Below are 27,088 nucleotides of genomic sequence, written 5' to 3'. Positions count from 1 at the left end.
TTTCCTTCTGTCCCAGTTCTCTTTTGTGGGCTGGGCTCCCTAGCTGGACTTCATTCTACAATGGCTGGGGACTCTCCTGGTGCACTTGGCAATTTTTGCCAAAAAATTGAAATGTTCTGTCGGGGGAGAACACCTGCTTTCTGGCCAGCTCTTTTCTTTAGCCTCAGAACCCTGCTGTGAGGAACAGCCATGTTTGTTATTGCAGTTATACAGATGGGGCCCCTGAGGCACAGAGGGACTGAGTGAACTGCCCAAGGTGTCACAGCGAGTCTGTTGAGCTGGGAAGGGAACCTAGGTCTCCTGAATCCTGGGCTAGCCACTGGATCATTCTTCCTCCCCCCGAAACACTTATCTGCAGTGAGTGGCTTGGGAATCAAACCAGAGTAGAAACGTCTCAATTTTTTTCAAATGAAAAATACTTAAAATATGCTCTGAAGTCCTAGTATTTCCCTTCCTTCTTGCATAACTACACCTCTACCTCGATATAACGCTGTCCTTGGAAGCCAAAAAAATGTTACCGCGTTATAGGGAAAACCATGTTATATTGAACTTGCTTTGATCCACTGGAGTGTGCAGCCCTGCTCCCCTGGAGCACTGCTTTACCGCGTTGTATCCGAATTCATGTTGCATTGGGTGGCGTTATATCGAGGTAGCGGTGTATATTCCAGTATTACCATGGTTGTCATGAAAGTGGTGGGACATTATGAAGCATTGATCAGTGTTTTAGGTAATTAGATTATTAATCTTTGTTCTCTTCCCCCCCGTCCTGTGGTCAGGCACCTATCTGCAGATAAATAGAAGTTGAAATATAGCAGCTGAAATATTTCATTGTTTGAATAAGAGTCTTTGTGGCACAGAGCAGAAGGACTCCTTAGTTAATTAAATCAGGGACATACAGTACTGTACCCTCCAAGGGCCAAGGAACAAAAGGGATGTGTACATAATAAGTAACAAACTGTCCTTTCCACCCCTTTTTGCTCGGTTCTCGGGAGCCACGTTTAAAGGGTCATGGTCAAGATGATGATGTATTTTCTTTGTTACCAATACCGTAGGTTGCTCAAGTTGAAAGCATTTTAAAAATGTAATTTTCTTTTAAACTTTTCTACTCTGTGGATTTGACTTCAGCGGACCCACTTGCATGCTTAAAGTTAAGCCCGTGTTTGGCTGGACTGGGGACACAGTGCTCAGTGTGTTGCAGGATTGAGCCCTTTGCCTGCCTGCTGTTTTACACCAATATACCTGCATCCCCACTACAAGGGGTTGTCCCTCTTTAACTATAGTGGTGTAATTAAAATGGTACAACTTTCTAGTGTAGACAGGGCCTCAGGCTGGACAATTAAATGAGCTTGGTTAGTTTTAGTTTCTTATGACATGAAGCTCTTTAGGGAAGGGACTGTCTTTTTGTTCAGCGTTTGTACAGTGCAACGGATCTGTGGCCGAGACTCCTTGATGCCATGATAATACAAGTAGTAATAATGTGCCTTTTTGGAAGATAAACTTTAGCCAAACACAAGTTATTGGGTTCAAAGCAGGGGTAACTGGGTGAAACGTAACGACCTGTGAGACACAGGATGTTAGACTAGAGGATCTAATGGTTCCTTAAACTCTGTGGGACTGTTGCACTGAAGTTTGATAACTCTCTGCAGAACTGTATTGAAACCAAGGAAAAGTAATCTCCTATTACAAACATTTTTCATTGCACCAGGTTTTACTGTATAAAGCCCCTTTGCTGCCTCCTAAACCCCCCACTTGAGAAATTTTGGTTTCACCACATGACTGTGTGCTGTACTGTGGGGGGATGGCTGTTTAACACGTCTGCTGCTGGCCCGGCAGAGGTGAGCCTGCATCCTTTCACAGACGATCAGCTGTCCCCTTGAATAGCAACAGAAAGATGTAAAATGCCTGGCAGGGACTGGAGTCAGGGTGGGTGGGTAATAGGAACCTATATAAGAAAAAGCCTCAAATATCAGGACTGTTGCTATAAAATCAGGACATCTGGTCACCCTAATCTCAACCCCAACATGTGTTTGAGGTTCATTGGTAAGGCAGCTCAGGGACCCTTGTACTGCTTCCCCTTACATAGTGGATAAAGAGTGCTCAGAGCTCCCCAGGGAATTCAATCTGGCACCTGGTGTTCTTAAATGAATATCACACATAATTTGCTGAGATGTAAATACAAGTGATCGTGGTCTTCTGAATATTTGATATCCGCAGAACAGCTCTCTTTCTATGTTTGTTGCAGGATGTGGGTCTGTTAGAGTATCAGCATCATCCCAGAGATTACACTTCCCACCTACCACCTGGATCTATTATGCAGCCACAGCGGAGGAGGCCTTCCTTGCTGTCTGAATTCCAGCCAGGGAATGAGAGGTAAGGAGGCGGGCATTCTACCCACAGAGTCTCCTCCTGGGGTTTCTGTGTGTCTGAATTCCTCATTTCTTCTTGTTCGCACAGCTCTTGGAAGGTGATGAGTGCTTTGTAAGAACTAAACCTATTATTATGAGCTCCCTGTGTTTTAATGTGGTTTATTATACTTAATGATGCAAAAGCTCTTCTGATTTTTCCAGTATAATTCAATCCTCATACTCATTCCTACATCCCAAATGTTTGGAAGAAAGGGTCTTGTGTGTCTGGGGCTGTCCTTCCCATTTCCAGTGGATGCCACTGCTAAGTGGGAGGGCACCAGGCCTGCGGGCATGTGCTGTTTCTGGTTCTCTGTGGATGCTAAAGCCAGAGGAACCCTCTAGAGTCTGAGCTAGAAAACACTAGAATAACCAGCTGTGTGCTCTCTCTCTGTTCCCTGGGCCAGACTCTGAGTTCAGTTGCACTGGTGCAAATGTGTAATTACTGATTTATGACTTGTCCCTTTTTCTTAACTCCTTTACTGTCCGCTGGGTAACTATAAACAAGAAAGCGGCAAAGAGTCCTGTGGCACCTTATAGACTAACAGATGTTTTGGAGCATGAGCTTTCGTGGGTGAATACCCACTTCATCGGATGCATGTCATACTTTAAACAAGAAAGCTTCCATGAAGCTGTGCATTGGCTCGATCAGCTCTGTCAGTTTCTCTGAGTGGGAAGTGAATGCAGTGTTTCTGGTTTTGTTCCTCTAACTCCTCTTAGAGTTAAAACCAAGACTGGTGAGTTTCCATTGTTCACTTCCACTTCTTCTTTTGTTGCTCTCGTCCTGTATTTTTTAATTTTTCCTTTCCAGTTGCATCTTCCACTCCTCTTGTTCTTGCCAGGTCCCATTGCCTTCCCATCACGCTTGCCGATAACCCCAGGGAGAGTGTGCCAGGTGTTTTATGTGTGTCTCAGGCAAACACAGAGTGGCTAACAGTTTTGTAGATGCACTAACCACAGAAGCTAACCTGTTACAAAGGCCAACACTCTTGCTCTCATTGCAAAACACCACACTCTCCATGTTACAGTTTCTCTTCTGCATTTGACACTGAGTAGTCTTGGAAAAGTAGCCTGGAAGTGAAATACATACTGTAGAACAGTAGACTTATGCAAACCAGTGTTTGAGTCTTGCTATTGGGTATGGCTAAGTGCAGTCCTGAATCACTGAGCTCTCAGTTGTGGCTGGATCAGAAATACATTTCTGCTTTTCCAAAGTCATAATAGTTAGAGATAGTGAAAGAGAGATTAGGTCGTCAGGTTCATTCCACGGTAAGTGCATGAACCTTTGGCTGGATCGCGCCAGATTTTGGCCAGAAATGCCAAAATACTCTCTTTTCCCAGCAGCATGGGTTCTGACCGATGAAGTCGAGACAAACAAGCGAGAATGTGGCAATAGAACACAAATTCTGATATTGCCCTTTACATCTGCTAGCATGGTGATGTATGTACTTGGGATGTGGACTGAGTGCAGGCCTCGGGCACTTGTGCAAAGAGGTGGTGTCAGTTCTGGTGACTAATAATCCATCTCTCTGCCAGACGCATTGTTTTGACTTGCTCTGATTTCTCAGTGGTAACTTCTCCATTGTGTAACACCCGAAAACAAAGTTGGAAGTGGGCCAGATCAGAACCGTTTATCTGACTCCTCCTCTGTAAATGGAACCTGGATAGAAACTAACTTTAGTTTTTACAATTATGAGTGTGCTGTTGAGGTTTGGCAAAACCCTGAACTGGACCTACCCTTTCCTGGGTGTTTGCCCAGTAAGAATTCATGTTTCAAGGCCCTGAATGTATTCTTTTTACATTCATTTCTTGTTTCTCTGTATAACAAAAATACCAGAGGGAATGCAAAAGCAGCTGCTGATATGACTGTCTGACTTTTTTACATGAACCGTTCTTAGAGTACCAAATGCAAAAGGGGCTCAGAAACATCTGCCTCTCATATGCTATGTGATATATACAGTAGAGCATATCCTGTGTAGTGTGGTCATGGACTCATAAACTTTAAGGTCAGAAGGGACCATCATGATCATCTAGTCTGACCTCCTGCATTCTGGCTGAGTTACTGAAGTCCTCAAATCATGATTTAAAGACTTCAAGTTACAGAGAATCCACCATTTACACTAGTTTAAACCTGCAAGTGACCCAGGCCTCATCCTGCAGAAGAAGGTGAAACTCTCTGGGGTCTTTGCCAGTCTGACCAAGAATCAGTGCTGTAACAAGGGCAAAGCGAGTGAGGCACTTGCCTCGGGCGTGGAAGGTGAGGGGCGTCGAAAGTTTCTCCTTCGGCGGCAAGTCCTTCCCTCTGAGAGGGACTGAAGGACCCACCGCTGAATTGCCACTTGTCATTGGCAAGGGAGAGGGGCAACACGTCTAGCTCTTCGGCAGAAATTCGGCAGCGGGTCCCCCAGTCCCTCTCAGAGGGAAGGACCTGCTGCTGAATTGCCGCTGAAGAATGTCAGCAATTCGGTGGCAGGTCCTTCCCTCTGAGAGGAACCTGCCGCCGAAGAGCCAAACATGCCACCCCTGTCCCTTGCCTTTGTTTTTAACCCTTCAAGCACTAAGTAAAGAAAAGATGGACAGCATGGGTCCTCTGCTCAATGGAGAAGGTGAACTGGTAACAGAGGATGATAGGAAGGTGGAGCTGCTCAGTGCCTACCTTGCTGCAGTCTTCTCACAAAAAATAGCATGGCGGGATGACTCGCGAAGTTACTGTAGACAAGGGGAAGGGCTGCAGATTGAGATAAGTGAAGAACACGTTGGGGATCTTCTGATCAATGTGAATGAATTCAAATCAGTGGTGCCTGATGCTGTTCACCTCAGGGTACTGAAGGGCCTTTGTTAATGTTAAGTTTATCAATTAATTCCAAAACCTCCTCTAGTGACACTTCAATCTGTGACCGTTCCTCAGATTTGTCACCTACAAAAGCTGGCTCAGGTTTGGGAACTCGCTGATTTAGGCTGCAGATCCAAAAAAAGGTAGTATAGTGGGTATCCCAAGGGCATCTCCATATGAGATGGGGGGCATCAAGTCTAACCCTTTAGGAGTAGGAACAGGATTAGGAGCATTGCCAGCTGATCGAGGGATGTGATCATTCTCCTCTATTCATCGTTGGTGAGGCCTCATCTGGAGTACTGTGTCCAGTTTTGGGCCCCACACTACAAGAAGGATGTGGATAAATTGGAAAGAGTCCAGTGGAGGACAACAAAAATGATTAGGGGACTGGAGCACATGACTTAAGAGGGGAGATGGAGGGAACTGGGATTATTTAGTCTGCAGCAGAGAAGAATGAGGTGGGATGTGATAGCTGCTTTCAACTACATGAAAGGGGGTTCCAAAGAGGATGGATCTAGACTGTTCTCAGTGGTACCAGATGACAGAACAAGGAGTAATGGCCTCAAGTTGCAGTGATGGAGATTTAGGTTGGATATTAGGAAAAAGTTTTTCTCTAGGAGGGTGGTGAAGTACTGGAATGGGTTACGTAGGGAAGTGGTGGAATCTCCTTCCTTAGAAGTTTTTAAGGTCAGGCTTGACAAAGCCCTGGCTGGTATGATTTAGTTGGGGATTGGTCCTGCTTTGAGCAGGGTGTTGGACTAGATTCCTCCTGAGGTCTCTTCCAACCCTGATATTCTATGATCGTACGAAATGCAAACCAGGGCTGGGGCACTACCTGGGGGACTGCCCTGCCAATGCGCTTGATGGTGTTGCTGGCTGGGGGTTGAGGTCCCCTCTTGCCTCAACCCCCGAAAGGGAAGGGATGCTGGCAGGTGAGTGGAGGCCCCCAGGGACCCTCCCTTTGTGATGATTGGGAGCCCCCAAGAATTGGCAAAAGATCAGTGGGTTGTGACAGCTCTGGGCTGTCCCCTGATTGGCAGCCTTGGATGTGATTTGACTAAGAAAGCTGTGGCCTGGTTGAAACCCACGTCACGTGTCCTTGCCTTCTTCCACTCCGTGAGCACACTGACATTATTAAGCTCAGGAGGGACTTTAGCCCAGGGCTTGTGGATGTGGGGCCAGATTGTCAACGGTATGTAGCATGTAGCATGCCTAGTGGGTTTTGGTTTTTTTTCGTTTTTTTCCCTCCCCGTCCAAAAGCACCTAGGTGACCAATTGCCATTGAAATCTATCAAACAATTGATTTCAGTGGGAGTTGGGTTTCTAGGTACTTATCTGCATCCTTAGGTGCCTAAATACATTAAAAAATCAGGCCCATGGGACCAGGCCCCCCTCTCTTGTTGGTGTGAAGTTCTCTAAAACAGTATCCCGGTGAAACAGCTGTAGACCTGACCCTTTGGGCACCTTGCTGCTGGACCCCAAGTTGTTCGGCGTGCTCATCTGGAGCGTACGCTCCACTTGCCCGCCTGAAGACTGCCTGGCACCTGGAATCTGGTTGGAATGTTTATTAAAACAGCATTTTAGATATAGACTGCTGCACATAATACAATAAATACATTCATGTTTTAAATAGACACATCTCCCCCAAAGATACACTTTTTAAAAACACACACTAACAACAAAAGATTAACCCTTCCCTGAAATCAATGACGCCTTTGAAATCGCCACCTCTAAAACAATATAGTAGAACCTCAGAGTTATGAACACCAGAGTTACAAATTGACCAGTCAACCACACACCTCATTTGGAACCAGAAGTACACAATCAGGCAGCCCCAGAGACACCCCCGCCCTCTCCCCCCTTCTGTGCCCCCTCCCCCCAAAATGCAATACAGTACAGAACTGTGTTAAACATAAACTACAAAAAAAAAGAGAGAGAAAGCAGCGTTTTTCTTCTGCATAGTGAAATTTCAAAGCTATATTAAGTCAAGGTTCAGTTGTAAACTTTTGAAAGAACAACCCTAATGTTTTGTTCGGCATTATGAACAACCTCCATTCCTGGGGTGTTTGTAACTCTGAAGTTCTACTGTCTATGAAAATAAGTTTAAAATAATCTTCGGAGTCATTTTGATTAGAAAGAGCCTCTCTTTCACGTACTTGAATTACTAGGAGAGGTACCATCGAAAAAGGCAGAGAAACGTCCCTGTTGTCTTGCCCTCTGGCTGCAGCAAGTCAGGGTGGTAGCCTGTATCTGTCACAGTGACTAGTTTTGGTTTCCCTGGCACAGAAGCAAACCCCAGTGCTGAAGGGAGAGGAGCAGCTCAGGAATCTGGGCAGCTGAGTCCCCTGTGGCAGGTTGAAGCAAGGCGCATCTGTAAGCACTTTGGCTTTGTTCCGGTGTTCTGATGGATTGGCTGCAAGCGGAGGCAGCTGGCTCTCAGCACGCAGGGCTTTGAGGGATGACAGACACAAATCATGTCTGTGAATTAGGGGGTGGGGAGGGCATGGGAAGCACAAAAGTGTGCTCTGTCTGAAAGGAAGAGTCTCATCCCGCATTTGGTGGTGTAATACTCTGCCTGGCACACAGCAGTGGGAGGTGTGAGGTACTTGTTTATGGATTTCTAGGCTGTTGCCCCCCCCCCTTTCATTTAGAATATACTGAAAGGAAACAGCTTGTCTGGTGTTGGCTGCTGCGTCTGAAGCTCTGTCAGAATCACTTTTCCCCCCACGCCCTTAAAAAAAAAAAAGTGTGAGTGAGTCTGGTACAAGTGGAAAGTGCCAGACTGACGGCCCTGGAGACTGAGGGCCTGTGTTTATTCACAGAACAGATGCAGCCCAGGCAGACTTCGCCTCACTGCCTGGCCAGCATGCCGAGCACCTCCAGCCTGGAGAAATTCATTTTGAACCCATCCAGCGCTGGCCTCTCTGGAACCGCCAGCTGGGGCAGTCGGATTGGTGCTATTGATGCTGCTCCTCTGGAAATCGGGTTGATGCAACTTATTTGACATCGAGGGAAGGTGTGGCCTGGGATTTAGGAGACCTGCCATTGTTACCTTCGGCAAGTCCTCTTGCCTCTCCGTGCTTTGTGCCCTGTGGTGACACCATTGACCTACTGCACAGATGTGTCGTAATGCTTGTAAAACCCATTGAGGTTCCTTGGACTCATGTAGTATCTTCTGCCTGGGATTGTTATTGAAAAGGTGGTTATGACTGGTGCCAAGGCAATGTCTCTCTCTACCCTGTTGATTAGTCTCTCTTCGCTACTGAGGAGTGGCTTTAGGGGCTCAATGTAATGGGAATGGGCTATAGAGCATTTCATTGTGAGGATACCAGTTCAAATCCAGCGGAGCTCTAGCTTCTTGCCTGGGATGGCCGGTTGGTGCCGGTTGTGGTGGTGGTGGGCTGTTTGTGAGGTGGACATTGGGCACCCTGTTGAGAGAGGTTAGTTTGATACCAGTTGTGACAGAGAAGGGCTTGCAGATATGGGTATTCAGGTCTATTGCCTGCCCTTTCTGGTGGTAGGATTGGAGCTGTCTTTCACATGAACCTTTTGGAAGGGTTCCTGGAGACAGGTAGTGGTCAGCACTGCTGTGCCCCAGAGCATGTGTCTCCAGGGAGGAGGGATAGCTCAGTGGTTTGAACATTGGCCTGCTAAACCCAGAGTTGTGAGTTCAATCCTTGAGGGGTCCAGTTAGGGAACAGGGGCAACAATCACTATTTAGTCCTGCTAGTGCAGGCAAGGGGCTGGACTCAATGACCTTTTGGGGTCCCTTCCAGTTCTATGAGATAGGGATATCTCCATATATTTTATATATTCTATTGTGTGCTCTTTGGATCTCCATAGCATTGGGGTGGCGCTCACAGGATTTCCCCTGCTGCATCAACAGGGCCTGGGCAAAAAAGGTTTATACAACACGTAATACATCCTGGAGCGGTCACCTTTCTGGCACTGCTCCCACCGCCTGCCATGGCGGGACATTGTGCTGTCCTTTTGACCTTCCCATGCGTGGCAGCCTGGACCTGCAGAAATTGCTGCTTGGAGTAGCTGCTGACACTTCCCTTTGCACAAGCAGGGTAATACCCATAGGGAAGGGAACTTCTCTGGGTTTTGACCTAGGAGGAAGTGTCCACGCACTTTGTGGATGGCTAGGAACTGGCAGCTCTTTTGTGATCCTGACCTGAAGGAAGGAAGGCTTGAACCCTGTTGGCGGCATTGCTCTGGGGAAGTCACCTCTGCATTTCATCTCACTGATATGCTGCTTTCCCTGACAGTTTATTGATTGCAGGCTTTTTCTTGGAAGGAGCCGTAAGACTTCCCCTTAGCTTGTTCAGTTGACTTTGCCAGCTGGAACGCAGGAGCTAAGAAAAGTATTTCAGGATCTACTGTTGGTACAAGTCGTACCATGAATACTTGCAAAGGAATGTTCTGGCAAGATTACAGGCCTGAGTTTATTTATTTTTTTTTAATTTTAATCTGCAGGAGAAATGAGGATAATTGGGTTGAGTGGAGTGTGGCAGGTGGTGTGTGTAACGGTTTTTAGTCAAATTTTCTTATTAACACAAGAAAATTTGGCTAGATAATTGTTTCACTAGGAGAAATTGTAGCTGTAATGTACGGGACATGTGTTTATCTGTGGTAAAGTGAGTCGCGGTTTTTCAGGGGAGGCAGATTATATCACCAGTTTTGCGAGCCATGCCTTGTCTTTGGAGTTTCTCCTCCGAGCAGTGATTCAGGTTTTAAAGAGTTCACTCAGCACTGATGTGAAGTATGTTCCCTTGGACGATAATGATTTTTAGGGTTTGTTAACCAGCTGCCAGGTTTCTGCGGCAGTCAGGAGTAGCCATGTGTGTTATAGAATGAGGGAGGGCCTAATTACTCTGTTTATTGAATATGACTAATACCCCTGACTGATGAGCCCAGGGAGTCGTGGGAGTTGGAAACGTGTGGAAAGCCGCCACAATATGCAGCTAAGGAAATAATGTGCAGTTTTTCCATCTTAATCGGTTTTAGGCCAAATAGCACCAAATGTTCCAGAATTAACAGCGCGATCGCTCTGATTTTATTTACTCTGCTTAGTTAAGGTCCCGTTTTAAAAGTGACCCCCCACAGCTCTTTTTTTCAGCTGAACGCTGTAATGCTGGCTTCAATTCACTCCATCCATAGCTAAAATTTTGCCAAAATCCATGTAGGAAAATAATGGATGAAAGCCACAGCTGGTAACATCTGGATATTGGTTCCCTATGTTTAAGATCCTCTCCAACAAGCTTCTTCAATTCCCATTGATGCTAGGTTGAATTAAGGTGCTCAGCAACTCAGCGGATCAGGTCCTTCGAAGGGAGAGGTTTTCAATATAGCATTTTTATTTTTTGTAAAACAGGCACTGGAGTCTTACCCTGTGTCTCTCTTTTACTTTAGCCCTTGTTCTCCCAAGGCCTGGATTCAAATGAGGCTCAGGTCATGATGAATGAACATGATAGTGTCAACGTCATAATTTACATACATCTGTCTCCTTTGGCATGATGGGAGAAGATTGTTCTGAGGAGAAGTCCTGGGCTTTGTGTGACTGAACCAGCGTGGCTTGGTTAGAGTAATGCGAGGAAGCTTTCACTACTTTGCCTGGTTGATATTTTGCTTTCCTCAACACTGAGCTGTTCATATTTTGGAATGAAAACTAGAAGTGTAGGGTTCTCATCGTTATGAATTTCATCCCATAGGGCAAAACTCTTTTGCATTGCCACTTTGTGAGCGTAGTGATGTTTGCATAAGTTCATTTCATGAAGCGGTTTTCCCTGTAATGATATGCTGACCCAGAGGGAAAATAGTCTTGCAAGGGGAGTGACATTGGGAAGACCCTACAATCTTCAGGATAAATGCTGGCCTCTGGGGTCTTGTCTGCATTTGAGAGATACAGTACACTTGTGCCATTGTTGCTAAAACTGGTTCCCCTCCCCCAGTGTGAACAAAATTGGGAGGAGCCTTCACGTAGACTGGCTGCTGCTGACATTGTAAACAGTATAGATAAAATCAGTGGGAGGTTTGTCATTGATTTCAGTGGAGCCAGAATTTCATGCTGTGTCATACAACCCTGTTTCAGTTTCCCTAGTGTAGAGCTTGGAGATTATGTTAGGAGAGGGAAAACGGGACATGACCCGGTGTGGGGCTGTCACCATTTTCAATGACTAAATCACTTCTGAAGAAAGTCTCCTAGATTGGGAGCCCATGTGTAAAATGATTTTTCTGATATATATTTCAAAGAGAAACTGCTAAAGTTAATGGGTCCAAAGCATTACCTGCTTTGGAAATAACACATCTTTTATTTGATCCTCGTTAATCTATGTGCTGCCAGCAGTGTTCTGGGCACCTCCATGTAGTACTTCCTGCTAGATCTCTAGAAAGGATGTTTTTTCACGAAAGTCGGGGCTACAGACTGACTTTAAATTAAAACGACACTTCTAGCAACTTTACAGAACCAGTCCAGGGTGGGTGTGCATGTGTGTGTATGATGAATTTCAACTCACAGGATTCTCTTTGGAAGTGCTCAGAGCACTAAGATATCTCTTGGGGTTGCCGACAAAGACCAGGCATGCACCAAACTCAGAATTGGGGGAATGTGCCATGTGCACATATCAAAATCCCAGCTCAGGGTCCCTTTTTTTTTTTGTCTACTGGTGTTGAGTGTCTTTTAAAGATAACACTTCCATTTAAATAGCGAGGAACTTCATTACTGCCAAAGGAATGGTGGTGATCGTCTGAAAAATATGTAATAGTGTTAAGGGTTTGGGCCTCATCCTGCTTTTTGCCTCCCCCAGGGTTAACAGCCCATTGGAGAACATGGTTATAAAAGATTTGAAGGAGAACCCAAAAGGTTCAATTGATTTGAGGAACAAAGTTATGTACTTCTGGGAGACACTGAGGGCAGTTTTAGTTAATTCAAACTTGATTCATTATTAATTATTATTTTACTTTTACAGTTTGAAAAGTCCAAGCTCCCTCCCTGGGATTTGACTTTGCTAACAAAACAAATGAGACGATAAAGTCAAGATCAGCTCAGGTCTTCCCTGGCCTCGCTACTCCCAGGGTTCCATCTGCTCAGCACACACCCTAGATCGTGTTTCCCCCTAGAGGAAAACACACTCAATTTCCTTTATGTCCAACTAATGACACCTTAGTTAGTGAAGCAACAAAACCCACGTAATCCTTTCCTAGCCATTTCAGGCAAACATTGCAAGTCTGTTACAACCCCCCTTTTATAAATGATACTGACTTAAAGCAGCCATGAGTGTAGTATGACAAAAAATCTGTTTGTAGAAGGGCATCTGCAACAATGCCTGACACTGCAATTTGATGAGCACCCTCAGTACGCATTTGATTGCACTGGGAGTTGCTTTGTAATTTGCATGAAATCCTAACAGTTTATACTTTACTAATTCCAAGTGTCAGTTGCAAAAGATTAGCCCGTTGGTGTTTAGTTACTGGTTGTGCAATTGAACATGACATTAGAAACGTTCTTTTCCTTTAGTATCAGAGGGGTAGCCGTGTTAGTCTGGAGCTGTAAAAACAGCAAAGAGTCCTGTGGCACCTTATAGACTAACAGACGTTTTGGAGCATGAGCTTTTGTGAGTGAATACCCACTTTGTGGGATATTTACCCATGAAAGCTCATGCTCCAATACGTCAGTTAGTCTATAAGGTGCCACAGGACTCTTTTCTTCCTTTCCTTTAGCGAACTGGAAATTTCTGGAATGAAATGGCCAGGTGAGTACTATTTTAGAGAAAATGCAGCACTCACTGAAACAGAATGTAACTAAACTTTTTTCTGGCTGGAGTTATTTTTACTCGAATGGCAGTGCCATTGCTGCATAAAGGTCCATTGTAAAGATCTCGCTACAGACGTGAACGTGGAGAGTGAAAGGTGTGAAAATGTCTAGCAATAGCATTTTATTTCCTAACAAGAAAGACTGAAGGAATTGTATTGGATAAAGTAATCTCAGGAGCAGTTTGAAATTCCTCAGGATGAAAGTCAACAGAAGTTCCAGTGGATGTGGAAATGGAAAGAAAATAACAGCCTATAATGTAATAGTTGCTTGGCACAGTATAGGCCTGAGTCATGATAGAGAACTGTGTTCTTAAAATTGTATTCTTTTATCTTTAAAAATGTCTCAATGTAATGAATACGTCTGAATCTAGGTTTGTGGGAGTTTTTGCACGTCTAAGGCTTCAGACCAGTCCCTTGGCAATTAGCAGCTTCTTGGTAATATATGTTTTAAGAAAATAGGAATCTGATGCACAAAAGTAATTAAAATCAGAGTCTGGGTGTTGAAATATTTTAACACCTTCCCTGCTCAGCAGTTGCTGTTTGTTATTTAGTGTTAGAGCAGAATATGAAATGTTTAACTGCAGCTGTGGGTAGACAGAATTTGCACCAGGGACTGGGAAGAACAACAGGAAACCTTAGAGGTGCCACAGAGTGTATCAGGGTTGGCTAGAAAATCACTGTACCATTCAAGTAAAATGATCGGTATTTCAGAGTCTTACTTTGAAAAGTAGCTACGTAAATGGCAAATTTCCCCTCTGCTACACTTGGAGGCTTAAGTGGCAAAAATAATGCAAGTGTTGAACTGATCTTGATCCTCTTATCTCCTCAGCTGAGAGTGAACAAGCCACATTTGATTCCTGTCTGTATATCAACAGAATTGTTTACTGAACTCCAGAAGTTTCGCCTGTGCCAAGCCCATGGCAGACAGTGGGGGTTGTCACTGACAGTGTAGTTTGGCCTGCAGAACCTTTGTTACTGGTGGTGATATGCAAGAAGGAAAACTCCTGGCTTGATTCTTGGAACGCACGCTGAGTTTGCAAGCCCAACAGTTGTGGGGTTGGGGGCTTCTTTAACTCATAAACTAAATGCATTTGATATGGAAACCCATTGATGCATTTACAGAAAACTTTCACATCAAATTGACTGAATGTGATTGTTTTCAGGAGGATCCCTCCTCTAATTGCTTTGGGCCTGACCCAAAGCCTGGTGAGGTTTTTCCCCCCCGATTTTTCACCCTGTTTTTGTATCAATCAAGTAACTTGTTTTATTAGGAAAATACATTACATTGCATGAGATATGTATTATGATAATACATTAGTCTGTGTGTATAGGCAAAGCTATTAGTCTAGACCAGTGTTTCCCAAACTTGGGACGCCACTTGTGTAGGGAAAGCCCCTGGTGGGCCTGGTCCATTTGTTTACCTGCCGTGTCCGCAGGTTCAGCCGCTCTCAGCTCCCACTGGCCGCAGTTTGCTGGTCCAGGCCAATGGGAACTGCTAGAAGTGGCGGTCAGTACGTCCCTTGGCCTGCTCCACTTCCAGCAGCTCCCATTGGCCTGGACCAGTGAATCTGGAGCCGCGATTGGCCGGACCAGCGGACACGGCAGATAAACAAACCGGCCTGACCCTCCAGGGGCTTTCCCTACACAAGCGGCATCCCATGTTTGGGAAACGCTGGTTTAGAAGATGCACACAATCAACAAACAGGCATGCATGCAAACTCTGAAGTGGGTGCTCATCCGAACGTACTGATGAATCTCATGCCCACCATGTACGCATTTCAGGCTGTTAGCAGATAACGGTTTAAAGATCTGACACACTAAAATGGGAAGAAAATGAAAATCTGTATCAGATTATGGTTCAGAACACAAGGAATTATTCAAAAGTTTAAAACAAAAACAGGAAGAAAGGATTAAGTCGAATGTATGTGCTACAAATGGTGTGGCCCAGTTATTAAATGTAAATATTTATAGGCTAATAGTTCTCTGTCTACAACAGTAAACTGTTTATTCCAATGAACAGTTTTATTTGGGGATTAGAGATGTATTGTTTTCTTAAACTCAGAGGTGGCTGTTTTAGTTTTGCGGCAAACCATACTGAATGCCATTCATCCAAGTATTAATCTACTGCAGGGTTCTCAAACTTCATTGCACTGTGACCCCTTGCTGACAACAAAAATTACTACACGACCCCAGGAGGGGCACTGAGACCTGAGCCCCTGCAAGTCCTGTAGCCCCAGACAGGAGGGCCAAAGTCAAAGCCTGAGCCCTGGGCACGGGGGCCAAAGCCGAAGCCCCAGGGCTTCAGCCACAGGCAGCGGGGCCCTGTAACCTGAGACCTGCCACCCAGAGCTGAAGCTTGGGCAGTGGGGCTCAAGCTTCAGCTTCGGCCCTGGGCCCCAAGAAGGCTAACGCCAGGCTTGGCGACCCCATTAAAAAGAGGTCACAACCTAAGTTCCCTCTAAGCCGCATGGCTGTGCAGCTGCCTGTTAAGCCCTGCGCAGGGGAGAGGCGCCCTTCCCCGCCACCCCCAGCATAGACTTGCCCCGGTCTTATCACTGCTGGGGGAGAGGATCTCCACCCTCAGCCCAGCCCGACCACGGCCTACTGCCAAGGTGAGGAGCCCTTCCCCGCCTGTCAAAGTGCGGACCTACCCCAGACTCGCCATGGCTGGGGAAGAGGAGCTCCACCCTCAGCCCAGCCCAGCCACGGCCTACTGGAGCTGCCAAGGTGAGGAGCCCCTCCCCGCCTGCCAAAGCGCGGACCTACCCCAGACTCGCCATGGCTGGGGAAGAGAAGGAGCCCCTCCCTCGGCTCAGCCATGCCGCAGTTGCCACGGCTGGGGAGAGGTGCCTCTCCCCCAACCCCTAACTGCTGGCGGGTGGAGTCTTTTTTTTTTGTTTGTTTTTTTTTTTTTTTTTTTTTCCTCCCCAGGGGAGCATGTACCCTGAGCCCCTAATCCTTGGCCTCAGCCCCACCCCAGAGCCCACACTCCCTTGCACCCGAACCCTCTGCCCCAGCTCTGAGCTTCTTCCTGTGCTCCAAGCCCCTCATCCCTGACCCCACCCCAGAGCCCGCATATCCCGCACCCCAACCCTCTGCCACAGCCCTGAGCCCCCCCTGCACCCGGACCTCCTCATCCCCCGCCACCCCAGAGCCTGCACCCCCAGCCAGAGCCCTTATCCTCCGACACCCCAACCCTGAGCCCCCTCCCACACTCTGAATCCCTTGGCCCCCCCCACATGAATTTTGTTATGTGCACCAATATGAAGGTCATGTGTCACACATCACCTCCATATTGGTGCACATAACAAAATTCATTCCACACATGGATGTAAAAAGTTAGAGGGAACACTGGTCACGAATCACTTTGGGTCCCAGTCTAGAATCTGAGAACTGCTGATCTACTGAATATTCCCCCACCCCCTGCAGCCTTCCATCCACCAAAATAAACCTTGATATCTGCCCAGCAAAATTAAAGTTTTTTTTCCACCGATTTTTACCAGTTTTTGTTGTTGTAGTAATAAATATTGATAAATTCACGGGAAAAATTAAATAAAATAAAAATCAAAAACCAAGGGTGCTACAGATAAACCACTGAGGACAGAAAAATCAAGTTACTTTCCTAGGACTATACAAGAAGTCATTGGCAGAGTTGAGAAATGAATCCAGAGCTTCTGAATCCCCATTTGGTGCCATTTCCACCAGTCCATCTTTTCCCTGGATAGCCTACCGTGAGGGGAGTGTTGTGAGACACAAAGCTGAAGAACACAGGTTTTTAGCTGCCTGGGAAGTGTAAATCAAGTCGAATGCTTTATCTTCCCGTGACGGGTTAAAACCCTTTAGGAATTCTGAATGTGGAAATGCAGGAGCCCTGTGCCTGCTAGAATGGCTGCTTGTGACTCTAAAACTGCCTCTCGCTTTCTCCCAAGGTCGCAGGAGTTGCACCTGAGAGCCGAGCCCCACTCCTATCTCTCGGACATGAGCAAACAGTCAGAAATAGAGTTCATTGAAACAAAACGACCACGACTAGACCTGCTGCAAGACCCGCTGCTGCGGCACTCGCCTCTACTCAACCAAAATCAGCAGGGAGGGACGGAAGATCTCTCCAAGGTAAGAAAAAGAGCCCCACACAGCTGTAGGATACTGAGCAGGTGCAGACCCTGTGTTACATGACACCTGTAGGAATTGCGTTTGCTTTACCGTCTGGCTCCTACAGGTTGCCTATGGGTAAGATTAAGGTTTCATCACAGTCGCTTTTAGTAAAAGTCAAGGACAGGTCACAAGTAATAAACAAAAATTCACGAAAGCTTGTTACCTGTCCCTCGTTAAAAATAACTGTGACAGAAGGGGCTGACGGGGTGATAAGAGCCTGAACCTTGCTGCAGGGGCCCTCACCAGCTAACAGCTCCAGCCCTGCCACCCTGGGCTGAAGCAGAAAATGTCACAGAGGTCTCTGGAAATCACAGACTCCGTGACAGAATCTTAGCCTTACCTAGGGGGCGTGTGATTCTCTAGTTCCTTGAAGGCTCCATGCACCATTTGATGTAATACAGGTATAGCTCACAGCCCTTGATGGCTCTAGCGTTCTGCTAGATGTTGTCAGGTGCTAAACAGTGACCTGGATGCCCTCTTCTGAGGGGTGTAGGTTTTCATTGTAACTAATATAATATGCATGTTTTAGATATTCCAGTCGCTAGAGCAGCTTGATGCTGCCCTTGACCCTGCGTGACGTTGGGAAGCCCGGCTCCTCTGGATATTGGGTCCTCTGATGTAATTTTACTTGATCTCTTTCTTTCATCCTGTCTGTTGATTTGCTAGCTGTGTGTGAAGGGTTCTGTGATCAGCTGGCAGCTCCGTTCCCCTCATTACAGTTGTACTTCCCTTGCTGTGAACATTTCTGAGTCATCTCGATGAAGGAGAATAAGTTACACACGCTGAACGGCGGGTAGAGCAGCCCTTTATAATCTTACACAATGAAGCCTCCCTCATCTAACAAAATAACTCATTTATCTGAAATGGCACTGCCTCCCTGTGTAACAACTGTGATTTAAGAATCCCCAGCTTAAATGAACTCCTGCTTATTTCGATCAGTTTTGGTGCTGCGTTTGGGTAAACAGCATTTCACTTTTCCCTCAGTCTGAAATTCTGTCCAGATTCATGTCTCTCAGCGTCAGCAGGCAGATGGCATTAGCCTGATAGAGCCATAGCTCATTTTTATGGTGCATCTAATTCTGGGCTGTCGATGTGAGTTCTTTAGCCTCTGAGCCCGTTGATTAATAAAACTGGACCCAAGTTGCCTTGAAAATGAATGGGTTAGGTATCCAAATCTAGGGGTAATGTGTGTGCATTTCATGCTAATTCCTTTCCCGCTTGGGAGTAACAGAACATGGTGATTTCTCCTGATCTAGAGGCATGGGCAACCATGGTTGCAAACCTCCAGTAATGGAGATGCCACCTAAGAAAGAGAATGGCATTGTTTGGCTTCCGAGGGAATCCCATCAAGCTGTCCTGAGTGGGAAAGACATGTAGTTTCAACTAGCAGGGTGCAAAGCTGGAGAGAATGAGGATGCTCAGAGATCCCAGAGGACTATTATGGTGGACCTCCGTGGTGGTTGGGGAGAAGCTCTGGAATGAAGCTGATACAACAGGTGCTCTGATGGCTCAGATCCCTGTATAATTAGTGAAAAGCGACGGAGTCCTGTGGCACCTTATAGACTAACAGATGTATTGGAGCATGAGCTTTCGTGGGTGAATACCCACTTTTTATATAATTAGTGAGACTCCGTTGGAAAGGGGTAGAGCAGTCTGCACTTAATGGCCAGTACTATGCTATGGGACTAGGACACCTTCCCTGGGTGAATCAGATCTCTCCCCTACAGCCTTGATAGTATTTTTCTTTGAAATAACCCTTCCTGGGCACCCTAGCCCCTTGCATTCCACAGCCACTTCTGTTCCAGAAAGCATCATCAATGAGGAGGTACTGTGACCACCCCAGAGTTTTTCTTTCAACACCACTGGAGTGGAACCACATTTGGCAGCAGTTCTGCACTGGAAAACATGTTCAGCTGACTGCTGGATTAGATATCTTGTGATGGGATGGAAAACAAACCCTTCGGTTATGTGGTTTAAAGCAAAAAGCTCTTATGGAGAAACGGTCACAAGCTTCTCCATCTACACATTATTTCATTCAACACTTTTGAAGGCCAAGACTATAACAGGGTTTAAAAAAATAACTAGATAAGTTCATGGAGAATAGGTCCGTCAATGGCTATTAGCCAGGATGGACAGGGATGGTGTCACTAGCTTCTGTTTGCCAGAAGCTGGGAATGGGCGATATGGGATGGATCACCTGATGATTACCCGTTCTGTTCATTCCCTCTGGGGCACCTGGCATTGGCCTCTGCCAGAAGGCAGGATACTGGGCTAGATGGAACTTTGGTCTGACCAGTATGGCCATTCTTATGATGTTTTCTAGTGAGAAATGTATAAGCTAAGCCACTTGGAAGCCTTAGCTAATGAGTATAGGGAGAGCAGTTGTTTCTTGTTCTGTGACGCTGTCATAAACAGATAGCTAAGGGTTAATGTCTCTTTCACCTGAAGCACCTGACCAGAGGACCAATCAGGAAACCGGATTTTTTCAACTTTGGGTGGAGGGAATTTTGTGTCTGAGTCTTTGTTTTCTGTCTGCCTGCTTTCTCTGAGCTTTGGAGAAGTAGTTCTGCTTTCTAGTCTTCTGTTTCTAAGTGTAAGGACAAAGAGGTCAGATAGTAAGTTATATGGTTTCTTTTCTTTGGTATTTGCATGAATATAAGTGCTGGAGTGCTTTGATTTGTATTCTTTTTGAATAAGGCTGTTTATTCAATATTTCTTCTAAGCAATTGACCCTGTATTTTGTCACCTTAATACAGAGAGACCATTTGTATGTATTTTTTCTTTCTTTTTATATAAAGCTTTCTTTTAAGACCTGTTGGAGTTTTTCTTTACTTCAGGGAAATTGAGTCTGTACTCACCAGGGAATTGGTGGGAGGAAGAAATCAGGGGAGATCTGTGTGTGTTGAATTTGCTAGCCTGATTTTGCATTCCCTCTGGGTGAAGAGGAAAGTGCTTTTTGCTTCCAGGACTGGGAACGGAGAGGGGGAGTCACTCTGTTTGGATTCACAGAGCTTGTGTCTGTGTATCTCTCCTGGAGGGGGGAAGGGAAAAAGGATTATTTCCCTTTGTTGTGAGACTCAAGGGATTTGGGTCTTGGGGTCCCCAGGGAAGGTTTTTCAGGGGGACCAGAGTGCGCCAAAACACTCTAATTTTTTGGATGGTGGCAGCAAGTACCAAGTCCAAGCTGGTAACTAAGCTTGGAGGTTTTCATGCTAACCCCCATATTTTGGACGCTAAGGTCCAAATCTGGGACTAAGGTTATGATAGACGCATCTTATGGTCATTTTCTGGGAGTGTCAAGTGTTTGTTTAAAAAAAAAAAAAAAAAAAAAAAGAGCAGTGAGATACAATTCTGGAGAAATATGCTCCTACTGGAAGGATTTGAAATTTCAGAGTCTGTATTGAGAACAGGATCCGCTATTTCAAACTGGTGGGAATCTTAGTGGAGCCTGAAATCATCATTTGACATTTCTCTTTATTCCAGCACCCAGGAAATGGAATTAAGTGATCTCTCTTAGCCCCGTGCTATGGATTGCTGATTGTCCTCAGCTCCCACTGAAATGGAGGGGAGGTGAGGGCTTCCAGCATCTCTTGAAAGCCTAGCACAGGTGTGGTGCTAGAACCCTTAGTCCCAGAAGATCCATTGTATGCCTTCTCAGAGCCTTACAGACCAAGTTGGAAGGGACCTCCGGGTTTATCTAGGCCATTTGCCCCCATTATAGAACAAGGCCGTCTTCTACCCTAAACCAAGAAAGGCCACCTTTTGGCACTCGCTGGTGTCAGTGTACATCTAAAATAACTACTAGCCTTCATGGAGTTATTCTAATCCATTCTTGTATAGGCACCCCAGCTTGCTCTTCTCACTAAATCTTCAGCAATATTTCTCATTCCTGGCAGAGTTACATTGACTTCTGATCTGAAGTAAATCTTCACTAGTATGACCACCCTCTGCCTGGGTGTGTCGCTGAAGGGAGTACCTCTTCTACATGCTGGCCTGGGATTCTCTCCCTTTGCTGCGAGTGACTTCTTCATGAGTGACTGTGAAGACCCCTTCTGTGGATGCTGTCAGCTTTCCCACGTAGCACCTGTGACTTTGTGAAATGGCACATTGTGTGTGTATCCTCGGGTCCTTGTTGCTAATCCCCGCTTAGCACTGTCCTTGCAGACACTTGGCCTTTGCTGTCACACTGCTTATTTTTTTTAGCACCACCTTGGTATTCGTACTTATTCATCATACCCCTTGGTTCTTACAAGTTTATCTTTGCTAGCTTTGCTCCCTCCTCCCCCACATGTTTCATGTGCAGAGCCAGATGTCTCCTTTGCTGTGTATTCACCAGCCATGCAGACGAAAGTCTTGAGTCTCTGCATTGATCCTAGCAGAGGAGGAGATTTTCATGTACATATGTAGATATACATACATAGGCAGCGTGGCTGAATCTCTGAAAACTGGAGATAATACTGGCCTCCTTTGGGATCTAGTGGAAAAAAAAAACATTACAGAAGAGCTGGGTGATGGCATTATTATTATTATTTATTATTACTCAGAAGCTCCCTTGGAATTGCGACTTCCATTGTTGGCGAGTTCTTTTATTGCTTGTGTTTGTACATAAACGTTTTTATTTCAGACCAATAACTCCTCGAATATTCATGGGGAGGGGGTATTATGAAAAGGTGGTGGCACCCAGGCTAAGACATAGATTTGACAGAACCAAAGTGTTCATAACTAAGGGGGTTATGATTTCATGTAGATTAAAAAAAAATTATTAAAATGACCAAACTAACCCTTTAAAATAAACTTGTAATAACCACATTCAGGAGGCGAACGATTGACTTGCCAAGTTTCCACCCTGACTGCACGTTTCCTGAGACCAGTTCGCAATAAATTCCTGGAAAACAGGCTTTACAATGGAAAAGGCAGTAGGGCCATTAACTAATGCTTTAAATGCATCCCTGCAGAGATTAAAGACCTCTTCTAAGGCATTCGATAGTCCTGTTCCCTGTGTTTTTCCTATTCATTTCTCTCCATTGTGCGGTGTCTTGGCAGTGCCATTCTGAGCTAGACTTCCTCAAACAAATCTCTCCCTTCCTCTGTGAGAGGCGGCCTTGGGTTTAGAAAGTAACTGAGTGGAGAAATTCAAGGTTAGTGACCCCTACATGCTCAGCTGTCCATAAATCTCAAACTCCAGTGACCTCTCACCCACTAAAGTCTAACCCACGCTATGGCCCATCTAGAGATTCAGATGAGATGTCAGGAGCGTGATGTCTGCAACCTGCCTGAATTTGCTAATGCAGCTAGTCGGAATGGTTAGCTGGTAACTACCAGCTGTGTTTTCTCTTCTGTGTTTTTCTTCATGGCTTTGTTATGGGAACGTTCATCTGTTTCTGGGATTAACCTCTCAGAGTTTCCAGTGGGCTGGGTCTCACCGTTATTAATGAAACTGGCTGGAACTTGTGTTGACCTTGGCAGAGGCCCCAGTTGGCTAGGAGGTGACTGGCAGAAGCATAATCCCTAATTGAGTAATCCAGCACAAGGGGGTGTGGACGCCACAGCTCTTTGAACTTTGAAAGCTGCGGCATTCAGGCAGGATGCGGAGGAGGAGCGGGGCATTCAGAAACTTGCTGAGCCCCGCGGCCTGCCTTTAAATTCATGAGGAAAAGTGAGGTGACACCTCTGCTCCATCCGCTTATTGGTAAGGGGTCCAGGTTGTGGAAATGGCCCTAGAAAGCCACATTTGGGGAGAGCTGCATTCAAACCCAGGGCCCTCTTCTGATTTAGTACTTTGGAACAACAGTGCAAAATGGCTGAGTAATAAAAACAAGTCTGACAACAGGAACTGTCACCCAAGTGCCTTTCTGTAGCCACTGAGCTTGTCGTTTGTACCCAGAGCCTCTGCTCGCTTTCGACTTCCCCTCTGCAGATTTCATTTAGACCACATAGATCCAAGCTTAGTAACTGGGGGCTTCTTTTAATGAGGCTGTGGTCACTGTGGTGCCTCCTGGCTTATGCACGCCGCCCTTTAGTTCAGGACAGGTAATGGCAGCCTCCGACAGGAGGGATTGTGGGCCTGATTGTGATCGAGTCCGATACTGCATGCTGATTGGTATCATACCAGGACACTAGTTGGATGGGAGACCTGCAGGAAATCCCCAGGCTTGCTGCGGGTATTGGGGATTCAGCAAGTTTCGCTTTTCCATCCGAGGACGTGCTGTTGCACTAGGCGGCACTGTGCTGGGGTATAGTTTTACGGGACCCATGAAAGGCCCGCTACCTACAGCATCCTGGCCTGAAGTATTCCTGTTTCCAAAGCTGGCTCTTGGTGTGTATTCTTGGTGTATAGTTGGGCAGAGCCAGTAGAGAGCATATATCTGGCCTCTGTGCTGTCTTAAAAAGAGAGCTACATCTATTCACATCAGTTTAATCTAGAAAGTGGCATCAGGGTATGCAGTTGAGCAGATGTAGGAGGGTTCTGCAGCATGCAACATATTCATCCATCTGCCTGGCTTTTGCTTGGGCTGTTTACATGTGTGGTTAAAAATCTGATTATAAAAATGATTTGCTCTTGGGTGGGGGAGAGCTGATGGTGGGGATTAGGACTGAGATGATTCAAAATGATTTCTGGGAAGACAAATGGCTTGTTGGCTTTCTGTCTCATTCCAGACATATTTAAAAGCTGAAATGTTTGCATTGCTCGTGTTTTTGTACTGCAAACACGGCTGGCTGGCTGGTCTTCTCTTCTTTCTTCTTTTTTTCCCTCCTCCTGGATGGATTAATTTTTATTGCAATACAAACACGTGTGTTGCAGTGCTTTTGGCTGCTTCTGGCCTGCTACATATTTCATCCTTCACCCGCTTTTGCCTGAGCTGACCTGACTCTACATGTGTGTGTGGCTTGCTGTGGTTGTGGAAACTATCCATTAACTTGCACGGACAGGAATTGTGTCAGCCACCACCACAAAGCAGTTATTGTGGGTCAAATGCGTAGGCTCATTTGTCAATAGCAGGCACTGTGCGAAAACGGGAGAGAGAAAGTCAAAAAAGAATATTGTGTCCGATGCAAACTATAGTGAGGCAGAATGTAAAGACCTGAGCTGGAACTTGCCAAGGACACGGGGTGAGCCCCCTGGCATGGCAAAAAGAGCTATTCATGGTCTTTAATGACTACACCTAATCAGGACTCTGGTTTAACTTGTCACCCAAAAGACAGCCCTGTCAAGAAAGCCATGAATCATGTCAAGTGAGGTTAAAGATGCCAATGCAATGAGAAACTTCAGCAGGAATTATCACCTGGAAATTTGTGCCTGGAATGCAGGTTTTTATTTCTCACTTCCTTCTGCTCATTTATGGTGATTGATGCTGAAAAACAACCATTTAAATTGCCTTTCAAACCATAACTATGGAAAAGAGAGATGTGTTAAGGTTGGCTTGCTTTTTTGGGAACCTGCCTCATCGTTTACATAATTAGACCTTTCTTTTCTGTCAATCAATATTACAAGGTTTGTATAGTGTGACATCTCACCTAATCCGTTGGGATGAAAGAAAACCCTTTAACTTCATACACTGTGCCTCTGTATTGGAAGAAATATTGCTAGGTTTTCTGCTTCTGAAGGGAATGTTCCAAGCTGTGTGTGCTGCAGATACAGGTGTGATTTTTATATATGTAGCTGGTAGGTAGCTACGAGGCTTTGGAAATCTGGCTCCTTAATGGTGCACTGAAATTCTCATACAGTGAACAGGTTTAGGCTGTGTTAGTAGTTGGATGGGGATCTTCCAGGGAAGACCCTGCCGTGGTGGCTGGAGGCAAACAATAACAAACAAGATAGTTTGGAACTAAAACTGAATTTTTTTTTTGGTTTTTCTTCCCAAAACAACAAAAAAACCCCTTACGAACATTTGAACATTGTTTGTTTGGCAATTAAATTTTGTTTTGAATGGAATGGTGAATGGTTTTGTTTTTTGTTTAGAAAACGTCAAGACTCTTTCCAATTTCCCCCCCCCCCCCCCCAAAATATATTTTCTGGCTGAAACTGTTTGCCTCATTCAACCTAGAAAATGAGTTTTTTGGCTTGTGATTTGCTCTAATCCCCCCCCCCCCGAGCTCTGAGAGTGACCCAGGAGGTGGTTTTGTTTCCCTGAGTGCCAGTAGGACCCAGCAGAATGGGGTTTTTTGCAGGAGGGGGGTGTACTTGCATTGCTAACACTGCTGATTTGCAGCGCAGTATCTATACGTATTTGTAAAGAAAAGGTGCTTTGCATTTATGGTATTAACAGCCAAAAAGTACACATGCAGCATTTTGCGAGGAAAAAGATGTTTGCCCTAATGCAGTGAAGGCAGGGATGTTTTCCCTTCTTCAACTTCTCCAGAAGTTTCACAGTCATCTGGCGCGCTCCACGTCTCCCGAGCTGTTATGGAGACTTTCTTTGTGCTCTGCTGGATTAACACATGGAATGTTGCTGCAGGTCAGTGATCCCTTCCCCTGTACAGAGTATGGTTCGTGAAGACCCATGAAGCGGTGTAAGCTAATTTGGAATTCTCTTTCCCGTGCACTTGTGTCTAGTAATAGATAGCCACTACCTGGACACCTTCCCCATCCCTTTCGGCCTGTTTGTTCTGTCTTTGTTCCGGGGTGGAGCCCCCTTTGCGTTTGTACAGCACCTAGCGCACTGTTGGCATTACTGGAAACGAATAACGCACAGCAGTGATACCATACTGAGTTCACACTTGTTACTGTGCAGCGTTTGTGCGCATGTCCCGAAAGAAGTCTGTCTGTCTGTCTGACTCAGGCTGGATGCCTTTTGCACACTGTACTGGCATGTGTATTCCACACTGAATCCTTCCTGTCATAGCAGCTGGAAAATAGCAGAGGGGATTGTGTAATTGTCAGTGCTGTTCACTTACTCTGGTGGAGGAAAGGAAAGACAGAGCTGGGTTTAGCAGAGAACGGCAGCTGTCCTCTGCACATTCGTATATAATGCAGCGACATCCCTTGCTGAAGCTTAGTGACTTCACCTCATAGCACTTCATAGCGCGGTTTGTCTCTTAACAGCACCCCAAGCGACAACAACAAAAGAGGGGCTCTCCGCTGCCACGGACCCGGTTGAATAATACTCAAAAATACTCCACTTTTTGGAGCCAAGTCTGCTTTTTAATGTGGAAGCTGTTTGATTATTTTTAGCCAGAGAACGAACATTGCCTTGTTCTGTGATCAAATGCTTTGCCGGCTCAGAGGACAGAGGGTGGGGGAATTGGAGGCTAATGGACACTGCTGGAATGCTGCTACGTGCTGTATGAGGGTCATTTGAGGACAAGCTGCCCGAACCATTTTGCTTGTTCAGCTCGCTGGCTAAAGACCTAGTGCTGGCTCTCAGCACCTCTTTTCTGACACAGAGGATTCAGAGTGACAATCTAGGAGTCTCTCCCTGGGTTTCAGGGCTGAGACTGGAACCAGCCTCGTGATTCATGGGTCCCCAAACAGAAATAGGGGCTGGGGTGGGGGCAAGCGAGGAAAGGATCAGGTCCTGAATTGCTACCTCTTCTCTCTATCTGTTTCTGCTGGCGGAAGGGAAGGAGAGGTCTGGGGTGGAGGAGGTTCCTCCATCTACCATCCTACGGGCAGAGGGGGGAAGAGGGTCAGTTTGTGGGCTGCCAAGGATTGGGGTCCCAAGCACTGATTACTTTAGCAGTAGCTAAGGCTGGCCCAGTTCTGTCAGAGCGGCTGCCCTGATATGTTCAACCTAAGGACCTTCTGCCCTCCTCTTGTGGCTGTCAGTGTGGGAGTTAAAGATCCCAGGGGGCAAAACCCAGTTCTGCCTCTGTACGCTTCTTATACCAGCTCATCACCGTAGTATCTGTGTTCCCAAGGCCATTTTCTCCCCCACAGGTTTACATT

At 45.9% G+C, this 27,088-nt stretch overlaps 1 protein-coding gene across 15 annotated transcripts in view; it reads left to right on the top strand.

Annotated features, from left to right (window-relative positions):
* NCOR2 (nuclear receptor corepressor 2) overlaps positions 1 to 27,088 on the top strand; it is a 402,926-nt gene that overhangs the window by 133,508 nt on the left and 242,330 nt on the right. For all 15 annotated transcript variants that reach the window (XM_030583492.1, XM_030583491.1, XM_030583488.1 and 12 more), the window contains exons 3-4: positions 2,243 to 2,370; positions 16,980 to 17,160. In XM_030583492.1, coding sequence (XP_030439352.1) covers positions 2,243 to 2,370; positions 16,980 to 17,160 — 309 coding nt within the window. The remainder of the gene's footprint in view (positions 1 to 2,242; positions 2,371 to 16,979; positions 17,161 to 27,088) is intronic.

This window comes from Gopherus evgoodei, chromosome 13 (genome assembly GCF_007399415.2).
Source record: "Gopherus evgoodei ecotype Sinaloan lineage chromosome 13, rGopEvg1_v1.p, whole genome shotgun sequence".
NCBI lineage: Eukaryota > Metazoa > Chordata > Testudines > Testudinidae > Gopherus > Gopherus evgoodei.
The sequence above is the reverse complement of the archived record's forward strand: the minus strand, read 5'-3'. Positions and strand labels throughout refer to the sequence as shown.